We start from the raw sequence: 14,404 nt of genomic DNA, 5'->3' as shown, positions 1-14,404 counted from the left end.
TGGATCACCAGGACTGTGAGTCACACTGCATGGGATACTCCTAATAAATCCTCGTAATGCTCATTAGTACATTACATTGCTCTGAGAATTCCTGAAGTTAGATAAAAGAAAACCCAATCTGTTTAATGTTGTCTAACCCCAAATTTCTCCAGCTACCCTGAACAAATCACTCCTGTTTTCATGTAATTCCTAATGCCAACCACACTTTGCGACGTGCATACCTGTTTTTGTATCTCATTTTTTCCTCCTAGCACAATGACTGGCATATAGTAAGAACTCAAAAGATTTTTAAAATGCATAAATGATAAAGATGCATAGCTATACTCTCAGGTTACACAGCTTGTGTTACGCAATTTTTGGATATGAGATATCTTCATGTTCTATAGGAAGAGTTGCATTCAATTTCATGGAAAGAGGTTGCCATTTTTTTCTTCAGTACCATCAAATACGGTAAGTTAGGACAACATACCTTGAGCGGAAGAATCTTTATGAAATGTGAGAACTCTAACGAGCAAGTGTACTTTAACGAACACAAAATGTAATGCATATTACAAAGGTATTGCTTTATTGTCCTTGTCTGTGCAGAATCCATGACCCAGTAGGATTCAGTTCCTGAAAGTTTACTATTACTTAGCATTTACTATAAATCTTTCTCCACTAGGAGATCAGCACGTAAAGGGAATATGTTCTTAAACACTTTGATGAAAAAAGTTGGGATGGTAGAAGCAGATAGTACCAAATTATACAAGATTATATACATATCTCATGGACAAAGGAGTTTGGTGCTATGATTTTAGTCACAGTAAACCAAAGGCGGTCCAGGATATGACTGAAGTGATCACAGTAGGATATTTGGCCACAAAAAGACAAATAAATAAATTGTGCTATGAATTCTTCACAGTGCTCAACAGTTCAGATATCATTTATGAATTCTTTATTGCTATTAAAAATGGATGATTGGAAATAATTTTCAGCTACTGTATGTAGTTGCAGACTGCTGAGATGATGGATATAAAAGTCCTGAGCATTTATAAAGTGGCCTGTCTAATGTTATATATGCACATCTCCATGACATGTTATAACACATGATAATTTATTAGGGAGAAAGCATTTTTCAAAAAATCAGTTGTATATAAATGCTCCCTGAATCTAAAGTGCTGGCAACTTTTGCCTCAAGGGTAACTCATTTTCCTTCTTTTTAGCCAGTAATTTTTGAAAGGCCTCAATTAGAAATCGAAATTTTGGTTGGGAAAATGTGACTGACCACACTTGAAAAAGGAAAATACAAAGTGAAAAAAATATCATTCTTTCTGTGCTAGTATAAGTTGCAAATAAATTAGCTGCACATCATTCATGAGCTGATATTATTTGGACTGGTTTACCATTTACAAGGACCAACAGTATTGTCACTTTTGTCGATGTCTGGCAATACCAAAGAGCCAAAGTTGCAGGTATGTCTGTTAGATAATCTGGGCCAAATTGCTGTAAGAATAGAGATGTTATTGTTTGTAAAACACTCATGTAAAATAACAAATTACATTTGCTTTTTTAGCTCTCATATTCCTCTTTTTTGGATTGTGAACTTGTTCCATTCATTGTGGCATCTTCCTTGTTTGAAGCTGAATCTGGAGCAACAGTTCTTTTGGTAAATGCTGGCAAGGTAAGAAGAAAAAGAGAAATAAACCTAGGTGAATATAAAACTGGCCTAAAAAATTAATTTTGCAGAAGGCAGTTAATGTATCATGGTGTTTGATCTAGTTTTCTATAATTAAACTTCACAGGGACTAAGATACCTTCAACCTAAGAATAAATACATCCAATTTATGACATTTAAAAAAAACACATGAGAATTAAAATTTTTCTTTTATTTGAAGAATACCTGAGAGTAAAAAGTGTGTGCTTCGTCAGGATACAATGATATAAACCACACATGGGTGCACGCACACACACATATGCACACTCGCACAGAATTTTAGAGGCAGAAATCTTAAGGGTTCCTTTTTATGGAATCCTCTTTGTTACAACTTCTAGTCTACTGAAAGTAACCTGGAGTCTGAGTGTACTATTCTTTTACTATCTCCTACCCCTCGTCTGAGCTATAGATGCCTGTATCCAACTGTCTGTGTGAAATCTCTCCTGTTCTCTACTCTCTGATGCCTGCTCATTCCTTACTCTTCTCCAACTTGAAAAATGATACGCCCATCTGCCCAGTTTCTCAAACCGTGGTTCCTCTCTTCCTTTGTCCTGTCTGACCCATCCATTCAGTTTAAGAGTGAGCTCTAATGACTCTCCCTACCAATTTCACCTGAGTCCTGATTCACACCATCCCCATTACTCTCATCACAGACCCCAAGTCACCATTTTCTCTCTTTCTGTTTACTTCTTGCTCCCTTACGATCCTTTCTCCACACCACAACCACAGTCACCTTTCTGAAAAGTCAATCCAATTATGTCATTCTTCTGCATGACTCCCTCAGCCTGCCCTTAATGGTTGCCCAGTGAACTCAGAATAAAATCCACACATCTGACTGTGGCTGCACCCTCTCCCTCACTCGCTCAGTAGCCCGTATCTCTAGGAGACCATGTCCCTTTCTTCTCCGGAGCTTTTGTACTTTTTGCCCCCACTATCAGGAAGACGCTTCCCATCCAATTTCAACTCAGCTGCTGCTTCTTGCCATTCGGGTTTCAGCTGTAACCTCCTCGGGAAGGCAGATCCTGATCATCAATCTAAAGGAGTGCTCCTGTTCCAGGTACCTTCTGTCATTTCACCTTGATAGCACCAATCACCGTTTTAAATTATTTGTTTACTTGTTCGCTACCTGTTTCTCCATGAGATGACCTTGTCTGTCCTGTTCACTACTGTATCCTCCAGAACTGAACACCGGACATAGCGCACAGCCTTCTAGTAAATACTGGTTGAACAAGTGAATATAGTTGAGGGATTTTAAAATGACAGCCAACTGGGGATTTTCTAGCTGGTTTCTGGAGTGCCTCTAGAGAGTACCTTGTCAACTTGCAAAAATCAGAATTCAATTATTTAAAAATATCCGGCATTTAACCGATCAGTAAAAAATACCTGAACCACAGTCACATAAAATAAACCTGTAAAATGAGAGACACAGAGAGACTGTGCTTTCAGAGAATTAAATCCTTTAATGGACAAGAAACGATTTTATTGCCTTTATCAGTATCCTAGTGTTTTCATTGCCATTAATCTTTGGCATTTTATTCTACAAGGCTGAGGACAGGCTACATATGAAGTATCTTCACAGTTAACCAGGTGGACCTTGAAGTATAACACAGAAACGAAAATAGTGTGCTATTCTTGCTGTGGATAAATTATTTTTCACCCCAGGGACTTAAACTACCATTAAGCACCTCAAAACACAAAGTGAGAATACTAACTTTTCTTTTTAGAGGAATGTATACTGAGGTAAGAAAGTGAAATAGTATTTTTAAGCATCTTTCATTAATTTGCTTTTCTAAGAATATCAAATTTAAATAATATGTAAAATTCACTTCCAACTCCTACACTAATCCTTAGATAACATATTTTCCCCATGAAGAATAACAATTCTTTCCTTTTTGGTTCATTTATTTTAACAAACATTATGTTTTGGAATAGTTTTAGATTTACAGGAAATTTATAATATGCATTTATTTTTAAAATCTGGTTTGGAGACACCAACTCCACAAAGATTAAGCATTTCAGTCTTAAAAAAATGAGAGATTTCTAGAAGTCGTCAGATTACTCTGGACCTCAGTGAAATCTGGTCTGGTCCCAGTTCTGGGATGTGATGGCTCTGTCCTGGAGTTGTGTTTCTTTAGTCTAAAAGGAGCTATACATAGTGACTAGTGGTCAGTTGCCACTTTTGAAAAGCAAAAATGACAGTTTCAAAAGCTGACATTATGTGTCTCTCTTACTAAGTCCCCACTGTCTACAGGCTGAAGGTAATGGAATCCAAGTCTTCTAAAAGAGTGTCCTGACTCATGGCCATAACTTCCAGCAAGCCAGGATAAATTTGGTAGTGATCATGGCTTTAAAGAATGGATTTCTGTGTTCCTATTTCCAATAGCAATATAAACTTACAATTTATACATTTCTTCCCTTCTTCCTGGCAGAAGGAATCTACCTTTTCTTGAATTGACCTGAACTACACAAAGCTGACATAAATTACTTCTTAAAACAAACTTTCATTAATGCTGGATCGCTTCAGAGACCACAAATTATGCAGTATTTTCCCATTTCCTTTGTTTTTTCCATGGTCAATGATTCTGTGCTTTAGTTTGGTCACAGTTTGACAGGGCATCTAAGTCAGCAGAATGAATGTCTTAGCATCTACAGCTTAAACGAAAGGGCCTCACTCAGTACAAATTCCAACTACAGTAAGGAGCTGACTGTTCTGTGAGCCTAGAAACTCATGTCTGCCTAAGGACCTATGACTATCCACTCCCTAAGTCTCCAAACAGATCTCAACTGCTCCAAACTCCAAACCCCAGCTTTCATGTTCCACCTGAAACTTAACAACAAAATTAGACGTTTCCTAGTCAGACATAAAAGCTGGGGTTTTCTTAGTAACACTTGTCTTTGTAAGAATCATTTTTAGCCAAAGTGTATATACACATATCAGATAATACCAAAGGGTTACATAGAAAAGCAGGAGTTTCTTGTTCCACCTCTCTGAATTCCACAATCCCACTCCCGAGAGTCAGCTATGATGATCACCTCTTCTAGTTTTATTTTCTGTATTTATTTCATTTCTGTAAAACATGGAGAAGCCTATATTGCTATTTTCTGATTTATATTTTTAGACATTATCCACACTCACCCCCTTCTCCTCACCCCATACTCCCAATATAGTTACATATGAGCTTTTAGTTACGTGACTGTTTACATTATTATGACTAAATATGGCTCATGAAAACATAGTAAGTATACTATGAAAACATTGCTCTGCTTGTTCATTTTTTTCTCCTGGGTTTATTAATTGACTTTTGTTTCATTTCTTTTTATTTGCTCTTTCTCTGTGACCATCGTGCTTCTAAGTGCTCAGTTAGATCTGCCATATGCCCACTAGTAGTCTTTTTTCTTAAGTGTTCAATCGTATCAGATAATCTATCAGTTTTTAGTTTGTTTCCTGCAAATTTTCTGGATAGAATCTTTCCGTTCTTCCTTCACTATGGCAGAACTGAAAAATATGAGTGTCCAGATTAAAAGTAGCTAGAAGAATAAATAAAACAAGACCCACCCTGAGGCACATCATCACAAACTCACTGGGGCGAAAGAAAAGATCCTAAAAGTTCCTGGAGCAAGGAGTAGAAAGGATGTGGTAGGGTAGGAAGCAGGTGCAGAAGATGACTCCAAAGGAGTGACAGTCTCTATCTATGAATGAAGGGTTTTTCAACAACATTGGATTTTGGAGGATAATTGTTCAATGAATTCAGAAAGAAAATCATTTTCAACTAGAATTTTATAGCCAGCTAAAATTTCAGTCAAGTGTTAATGGAAGAAACCTATTTTTAGAAATACAAAGACTAGAAATATTTACCTCCTTTTCTTTCTTTTTTTTTTCGATGGAGTCTCGCTCTGTTACGCAGGCGGGAGTGCAGTGGCATGATCTTGGCTCACTGAAACCTCTGCCACCCGGGTTCATGCTATTCTCCTGCCTCAGCCTCCTGGGTAGCTGGGTCTATAGGCGCCCATCACCACGCCTGGCTTATTTTTTGTATTTTCAGGAGAGAGAGGGTTTCACCATGTTAGCCAGGATGGTATCAATCTCCTGACCTCATGATCCTCCCGCCTCGGCCTCCCACCTCCTTTTCTTTTATGTGCTCTAGAGGTAGGAGGTGAGACTAGACTCCAAAGGCAGGGCTTGGATACCTGCCCAAATTGAGGACTAGCTAAAACGGGTCTCAAGCAGAAGCACCTCCCCATAAGACACGCCCACAAGTGTGCCTGTCAGTTTATCATTGCCACGGCAACACCCGGAAGTTACTGCCCATTTTCCTGGCAACCACCCAACAACCTGAAAGTTACCACCCTCATCCTAGAAATTTTTGCATAAGCTGCCCTTCAGTTTGCATATAATTAAAAGTGGGTATAACTATGAGTGCAGAACTGCTTCAGGGCTGCTGCTCTGGGCACGCTGTCTGTGGGGTAGACCTGTTCTGTAAGCGGCAGGACCTCTGCTGCTGCTGTACACTGACGCTTCAATAAAAACTGCTGCTAACACCACCGGCTTGCCCTTGAATTCTTCCCTGGGTGAAGCCAAGAACCCGCCTAGACTAAGCCTCAATTTTGGGGCTTGCTTGTCCTGCATCACTCTTACAAAAGAAAGGAGTGAAACAAGAAAGAGGAAGGTGCAGGATCCGGGCACATGGGCATCTATATAGGAAAAGAGCGAAGGAAAATCTCAGCATGGCCGCCATCAGTGGGTGTTTGTTGGGTGGGCCTGGCCACTCCTGGCCTCTTGTTCTGTTTTCTCTGTTCTCTCAAGACTCACATTAATCATCTATTGTCCCTCCTGAATTGATTTTCTAAAAATTTTATCTTTTCTCTCTATTGTCCCATTCTTTTTCTTTTTCTTCTCCTTTCTTTGTGGTTATTTCACATTGTTTTCCACCTTTCTGGTTTTCTTTTTTCTTTATGGAAATTATATTTTAAAATTCTGACACTGCTTAGTCTGTGTTCCTTTTTCATAGTATTTTGCCCTTGTTAAATTTAGTGGATATAATATTTTTTCTTATCTCTGAAAGGGTATTAATGATATTCTTTAAAACATCCTCTGTTCCCTCTATTACTCATTTGCTGTAAGTTCTGTTTTCCTCTTTGTTGGTCCTGGCATCTCTTCTTTTTCATTTTTCAATTTAAAGGGAGATTAAAGAAAAATTACAGGACAATTTATATAACTGAGCTGAAATTTTGCTACAAAAAAGAAGTACTCAGGGTAATCCTAATGTTTCTCACTGCTAATGTGCCCCATTATTAAAAACAGAAAACTTACGGCTTATCAGAAAAGCACATAACAATAAATATGTTTTCTAGAAATAATTATAATTCAATTACTTGAAAGTAACTAATGACAAGGTACTTATGATTAAATTTTTAAAAGTATTTTTGAAAATATGGGGATAAGTCTGGGAAGAAAATCATAAAACAAACTTGTACACGAGAAGAATAGTAAAACATAAGGCTATGGATTAATCAATTAATTAATTTTTTTACTAATTAAACTAATAAAGAGTTTTACTTTTTAGGCTAAATTTTTCAGTTAGATTTTACAATATAAACTATAATAAATGTTTTCTTTTTCAATTATGCTCTTGATATTTTTTCCTGTTTAACTTTATTTCCTTTTCAGCCAGTGTATTTCTATAGAAACCTATTGTTGCTTGTGAGAACTATATCTTAATTAAAGAAATGACCACAGTTGGTCATGAAATGCTAGTGTCAAAACCTAAATACAGGTTCTTTCACTGCCTATCATAGTAATAAATACAATTCCAAAAATCTTGATGTTTTCCATTTAATGTCTTCTAACCACTTCCCTCTAGGTGCCTTTCTAGGAAGGCTTATGAAGGTCATAATGGCAAAAGTAACAGCAGTATAACAAAGACTCTGTGTTCACATCATGGTGTTGTTTATCTCCAGGCTCTTGAATGTCTTAGTAATTGGGACACTGTGATGTTTCATGGTGCTAAGTCCCTACTTCCTCCTCCATGCTTGTTTATATTAGAAGGACTTGGAGAAAATTTTCTATTGCTAAATATGAAAGAAAAAGAAAATTGGCCTATGTGTATATCAAATTCTGAGGTGCCATAACCAACTTGAGGTCCATATTGAAGGGTGGTTCTTGGATTATGTAGATACAAAGTCACTTGGGAAAATGATTAGGACAGGAAGAAAAAATGCTCTGCATTTAGAATAAAATAATCATGAAATAATGAAAACCCAAACCATTTATCAGAAACTGATAAATATTTATTCAATGAATCCATGAATATAAACCAGCAAAAATGAGAGTTATCACCCTTGGATTTGACCTACTTCCTAGTGGCTTATTTTGGTATTTTATTTTAGAGCAATATAGCTATTTTAAATGACAGAATTATCAAATTTAATGTACAATCCTACAGGCCCATGGTAAACTGAAGAGTGAAATTATTTCCTAAATAAGAATCCATTAAATAACATTTGGATCCCAAAAGTTTAGATAAATGTGGACTTAACAAAAACAACTTACATGTATATTAATTTAATATTAATTGAATATTAGTTGAGTATTTACTATTTGCCAACTACTATATAGAGTGCCAAGGAAACAGTGGTGAACAAAACAGGCATTGCTCCTATCCTCAAGATAAAAAGAAAAATTGTAGCACACTGTGGGTGCTCATAACAGAGACTACACTTCAAACTGTGAAGCTTCTGTAAGGAAATTACATATAAGCTGAACCTTGAAGACCACATATAGGAGGGAATGGAGATGGCAGGGATAGATGGTGGCAGGTGGCATTTTGGGCCAATGGACTCATACCTTGTTGACATTGATGACATTTATCAAGATTTACGGAATATTCACAGAGTGAAATCTAGCAGTAATAGTATTCTTACTCTTTGTACAAGATTACATATTTCTCAACATTTATATTGCAAAGACCTTCAATTTTTTGATAATTTGAGTTTTATTATAAAATAACATTTTTTACTCACTCATCCATAGTTACTAGCAATCTCCAAACAAAAAATATGCCTAATTAAGATTTTTACCTTGGGTGGTTATTTAAGTTATTCTGAGAAGTATAAAGTCCAAAAAGGAGGGATTCTACATATTTTTAGTAAACTGTGTACTATTATGAATATCCTTGAACAATTTTTGTATGATTCATGAGGATTTTCTCAGACTTAAGAATATCACTATCATGTACTGGTCTTAAACTAATTTTTCCATGTGTTGCATTTTCTTAAATCTAATTTAAAAACGGGTACAGGACTTAATTACTTACAGTTCATGTATGAAAATCTTGGACTAGACAGGAAGCGACTGTGATCCTGCCAAGACGATGAGTGATCTAACCCATGAGTGTGGGAACCTTCTGGAAAGGTTCTGTCACCCTAAGGAAAAAAAGGCACAACATTTCAATGATTACACAAGGTAAGGATCAAGACTCATTTAAATGTACTGAAGCTGAAATTAAATCTTAATATACAAGCTATGTTGTACATGCACAATTTAATATAACTATAATCACTGTAAAAATCAAATATGGGCAAGTTAAGGAAAATTTGGAAAAAAAGGAGAAATCATCCATTGCTATAGCAGCATGACATATTTCTTTCCAGTCTTTTTTCCCCCATGAATAGAATTTATAAAACTTTGTGTTTAACTTAAACTTATGCTATAAACATTTTTGAAGTCATTATTTATCCTAACATTTAGCTTATGAGATACTCTTATACTATCTAGTGGATATACTATGTTTTACTCAGCCATATTTTATTGGCATTTAGGTGGTTTCCAATGTTTTACTCATATACATGACACTGTGAGAAATATCTTTAGACATATAACCTTTTCCATATCTAGGCCTATTCCTTATGACGAATTCTCATGAAAAAATACTGGGTCAATAAAAATAATTTTGATGTTTTAAAATACATTTAGGAAGACTGCTTTCTAGATTATATTCATCCTCTCACTCATTTAATAAATATTTAGTAAATGAAAATGAACCCAGAAAAGGTCCTTCTCCTTATGTATTATATGAATGTGTCCTTCTCCACATACCTCAGCTATAACGTTAAATAATTTTACTAATAAAATAAATAGATTTAAAATAGGTGTTTAATATACTTTCCTTTGATAAATAGTAAAACTGCACTTTCTTCCCATGAATGTTTCCTACTTATTTATCATACTTGTGATTTTTTTCCTTCTTTCACTCATTCATTCATTCACTCACAATAATTTATTGGGCACCTATGTGGTAGGCTAAGAGAAAGCAAGGCATTGGGGTCTACAGTCAGAAAGCCTTCAGGCTTGCAGAAGAGAAAGGCATTAAACAAATGACATGATTAAAAACTATGATAAGTGCTATAAAAACAGGTAATAACAGGAAGAACCAAGTTTAGATTTAGGATTCAGATAAGACCCCTCTGGGAGGTGATAGTTAAGGCAATGTTTGAATGTGGAATGTGAATCCACGAAATCAGCCAGGTGAAAATGTATTGGTGGGGCATGAGAAAGCGGAAGGTGAGGAGAAGGATCAGGGAGGGCAGTCAGGGAATAATGTTCCAGACTCAAGTAAGTGCAGAGGTGAGAAAGAGCTTGGTGTGTCTCAAGAACTGGAGGAAGGCCCCACAGCTTAGGTACACTGAGCCTGGAGGAAGAGATTACAGTGAGATCCAGGGCCATGCTCAGGATTTGAAACTTCTTTTTCTTTTAAAGTACAATCAGAAGGCAATCAAGACTTTAAAGGAGAAGGATGACAAACTTTATTTTTTTTCCCAAAGATTACTTGGGCCTCTGTTTGGAAAATGAATGGAAGCAGCACAGGATTGAAGTATGAATACCAGTTAAGACCATAACTGAGGATAACAGTGGGGTTCTAGGGAGATGAAGGCATCAAGAAATGTTGGCAAAAATTCCATATCTGTGGGTTAGGTGGCCCAGAAAGATTTCTCAAAATATGGTCCCCACATGGAGTAAGGCCTCATGTAACATGACCATCTGATGAATTAGCTGTCCTTCTCTATACCAAGTACCAACTATATTTTATTTCTGTGTCACATACAATGTACGTAAGTGCAAAAGAAAGGGCAAATATTTAAAAAAATGTTTTTAAAAGGTCCATATACTTTGAGCCAAAGGCACGAACATAATCCTCAGGTGGTTCAAGATCATTAGCTTTCATGTACCAAAGGGAGATGATATAGTTAGGGTATTTGCCCATGCCCCAATCTCAGGTTGAAGTGTACTCCCCAGTGTTGGCGATGGGGCCTGGTGGGAGGTGTTTGGGTCATGGGGGCGGATCCCTCATGGCTTGGTGCCGTCCTTGCAATAGTGAGTACTGGGGAGATCTGGTTTTTTAAGTGTGTGGCACCTCCCCTCACCTCTTGCTGCTGCTTTTGCCATGTGAAGTGCCTGTGCCTGCTTCACCTTCTGCCATGAGTAAAAGTTCCCTGAGGCCTCCCCCAAAGCCAAGCAGATGCCGATACCATGCCTGTAGAGCCTGCAGAACCGTGAGCCAATTTCTTTGTAAACTACCCAGGCTCAGGTATTTCTTTATAGCAACACAAGATCAGACTAATACAGGAGGTTAGCTAGATTTAAGATGAAGACCCTGAAGTTTTTAACCAAGTGATTTTCAGTTTTCACTGATTATGGGAATTTCATAAGAAACTTGAAGTCATTCACTTCAGGATCTCTAGAAAGGAAAGGATATACATTATGCTCCAAATGTATTCCAACAACTACTTTAGAATGAGCTGACATTGGGCAACTAGAGACAGGTAAACTAGCTACTGGAGTTCAGATGTGACATACTACAGGTGTGGCTGGAATTGGAAGATGTATAAATGGAGAAGAGGGTTATCATCTCAACCAATGCTAGAAATCTCCACTGAATCATGGTTTTGATATAAATCATGGTTTTGAAAGAGAAAAGCATAATAAATGGTTTCCCACTAAAAGATGCTTTGATGATTAGAGGTCAATAAGGGAAAGCAAACACATTTTACTCACTGATGCCACAATTGGGAAAGACAGTGAGAGGAAAAGAGTAGAGACACAGGTTTGAGTATCTTGTTGAAACAGATGGTGTCATGGTGGCCTCAAAATGTGCCTACCAGAGGAAGGATGAATTAAACAAAGATATTTAAATACTATTCATTCATCCTAAAAGGCATGGTTTTAAATTTCTAAAACAAAGTCAACTGGCATCAAAGCATTGGTTATATATTTTCTATTTAGAGAAAAATAATAATTTATTATTCTTGTTATTTTTTGTTTTTTTGAGACAGAGTCTTGCTCAGTTGCCCAGGCTGGAGTGCAGTGGCACAATCTTGGCTCACTGCAACCTCTGCCTCCCAGGTTCAAGTGATCTTCCTGCCTCAGCACCCCCAGTAGCTGGGATTACAGGCATGTACCACCATGCCTAGCTAATTTGTATATTTTGTATTTTTAGTTGGTCAGGATGGTCTCGAACTCCTGACCTCAGGTGATCCACCTGCCTTGGCCTCCCAAAGTGCTGGGATTACAGGCATGAGCCACAGTGCCTGGGCTAATTTAAATTTTTAATGATAAAGCCAGCTACTTGGCATATGACAGTCAAAATATGGCACTGACATATTTCATTCTAGCAAATTTTAAAAATATGGGGAAAATTTTGGAGAAAAATTATTCAACAAATATTTTAAAATAAAAACTTATTAGCATAATTTAAGGATACATTTTCCCAGGTCTTACTTATAAATATCTGTTTATATGGAGATCACCTTCGTTGACAATTTTGTTTCCTATTTTTTCATAGGAATTTTCTCTATCATGATCATTGTTATCATTATTAGGGTTATTTAGTATTTTAGTTTACTAATCTCATATTGTTCAAAATTTACAATTGATTTCAGTATTCTCTGTTATAAATAATCATTTGATAAACATCTTGGTATAAAAACTTTTGTCCATATTTTCATGTATTTAATATAAATTCCTAGAATTGAAATTACTGAATGATACATTTTAAGGCTTTAAAAAATATCAATTTCATTTTAGTTGAAAAATTTATTGGTAGAGTTATTCATAACATTTACTAAACATACGTTGTTAAAAATTATTTAGAACCTTTTTATGGGTACAAAATAGGTGCGTATATTTATGGAGAACATGAGGTATTTTGATACAAGCATACAGAGTGCAATAATCCTGTATTAGTCTGATTTCACACTGTGATAAAGAACTACCGGAGACTGGGTAGTTTATGAAGAAAAAAGGTTTAACTGATTCACAGTTCCAGACGGCTGGGGAGGTCTCAGAAAACTTACCATCATGGCGGAAGGAGAAGGGAAAGTAAGGGCCTACTTCACATGGCACCAGGAGAGAGCGAGCATTGGAAACTGTCAGTTTGAAAACCATCAGATCTCATGAGAACTCCCTCATCATCACAAGAACAGCATGGGGAAAACCACCCCCATGATGCAATGACCTCCCATTTGGTCACTGTATACCTAGAAGTGGGATACCTAGCTGGATCATCTAATAGTTCTACTTTTTGCTTTTCGAAACTCCTCCATACTGTTCTCCACAGTGGCTGTACTAATTTACATTCCAACCAACAGTGTATGGGGGTTCCTCTTTCTCCACATCCTTGCCAGCATTTGTTATGGCCTGTCTTTTGGGTAAAAGCCACTTTAACTGAGGTGAGATGATATCTTAGAATTGTGATTTACATTTCTCAATGATCTTGAGCCCATTTCCTACACCTGTTTGCCATTTTATATCTTCTTTTGAGAAATGACTATCCAGATCTTTTGCCTGTTTTTAAATCAAATTATTAGGTTTTATCCTCTATGGAGTTGAGTTCCTTATGTATTACGGTTATTAATCCCTTATTAGATGGATAGTTTGCAAAAATGTTCTCCTATTCTGGGGTTGTCTTTTCATGAGGCTGATTGTTTTGTTTAATGTGCAGAATCTTTTTAACTTTATGTGATTCCAGCTCTCCAGCTTTGGTTGTCTGTACTTCTGGGGTATTCCTCAAAGTCTTTGTACAATCCAATATCCTGGAGAATTTCTTTTTTCTTATAGTAGCTTCATAATTTGAGGTCATCTATGTCTTTAATTCATTATGATCTGAATTTTGTATATGATAAGAGATAGACATTCTAGTTTCATTTTTCTGCATATGAATATCCAGTTTTTACAGTAATATTTATCAAAGAGACTGTCTTTTCCCCCAATGTATGTTCTTGGAAACTCTGTCAAAAGTAAGTTCACTGTAAATGTACGGATTTGTTTCTGGGCTCTCTATTCTGTTCCATTGGTCTATGTGTCTGTTTTTATGCCAGCAACCTGCTGTTTTGGTTACTATAGCTCTGTAGTGTAATTTGAAGTCAAGTAATGTGATTCCTCCAGCTTAGTTCTTTTTGCTCAGGATGGCTTTGGCTATTCTGGGTCTTGTGGTTCTATATAAATTTTTGGATAGTTTTTTCTATTTCCATGAAGAATGTCATTGATCTTTTCACATGAATTGCACTGAATTTGTAGATTGCTTTGGGTAGTATGGACATTTCAACAGTATTTTTACAATCCATGACTATAAAATATCTTTCCATTTTTTGTGTGTGTGTCCTCTTCAATTTCTCATATCAGTGTTTTATAGTTTTCATTGTGGAGATCCTTCACTT

The 14,404-nt window shown here is 36.5% G+C and overlaps 2 protein-coding genes across 15 annotated transcripts in view; one reads left to right on the top strand and one right to left on the bottom strand.

Moving 5' to 3' along the window:
• The window catches only part of LOC103886387 (endogenous retrovirus group K member 5 Gag polyprotein-like), a 43,183-nt gene extending 37,583 nt beyond the window's left edge, over positions 1-5,600 (top strand). The window contains exons 5-6 of the transcript XR_004185375.1: positions 1,553-1,660; positions 2,632-5,600. The gene's annotated coding sequence lies outside the window, so the exon portion shown is untranslated. The remainder of the gene's footprint in view (positions 1-1,552; positions 1,661-2,631) is intronic.
• Positions 543-14,404, bottom strand: part of CEP128 (centrosomal protein 128) — a 449,960-nt gene continuing 436,098 nt past the window's right edge. For 13 of the 14 annotated variants that reach the window (XM_021941917.2, XM_021941915.2, XM_021941920.2 and 10 more), the window contains 2 exons: positions 9,007-9,115; positions 543-1,652 (listed from right to left, as the gene is read on the bottom strand). In XM_021941917.2, coding sequence (XP_021797609.2) covers positions 1,549-1,652; positions 9,007-9,115 — 213 coding nt within the window. In that variant the 3' untranslated portion in view covers positions 543-1,548. Of the gene's footprint in view, positions 1,653-5,671; positions 5,717-9,006; positions 9,116-14,404 lie in introns of those variants that run through there. The other variant, XM_031669042.1, reaches the window with a different exon arrangement.

Source organism: Papio anubis, chromosome 7 (assembly GCF_008728515.1).
Source record: "Papio anubis isolate 15944 chromosome 7, Panubis1.0, whole genome shotgun sequence".
In the NCBI taxonomy this organism is placed as follows: domain Eukaryota; kingdom Metazoa; phylum Chordata; class Mammalia; order Primates; family Cercopithecidae; genus Papio; species Papio anubis.
The sequence above is the reverse complement of the archived record's forward strand: the minus strand, read 5'-3'. Positions and strand labels throughout refer to the sequence as shown.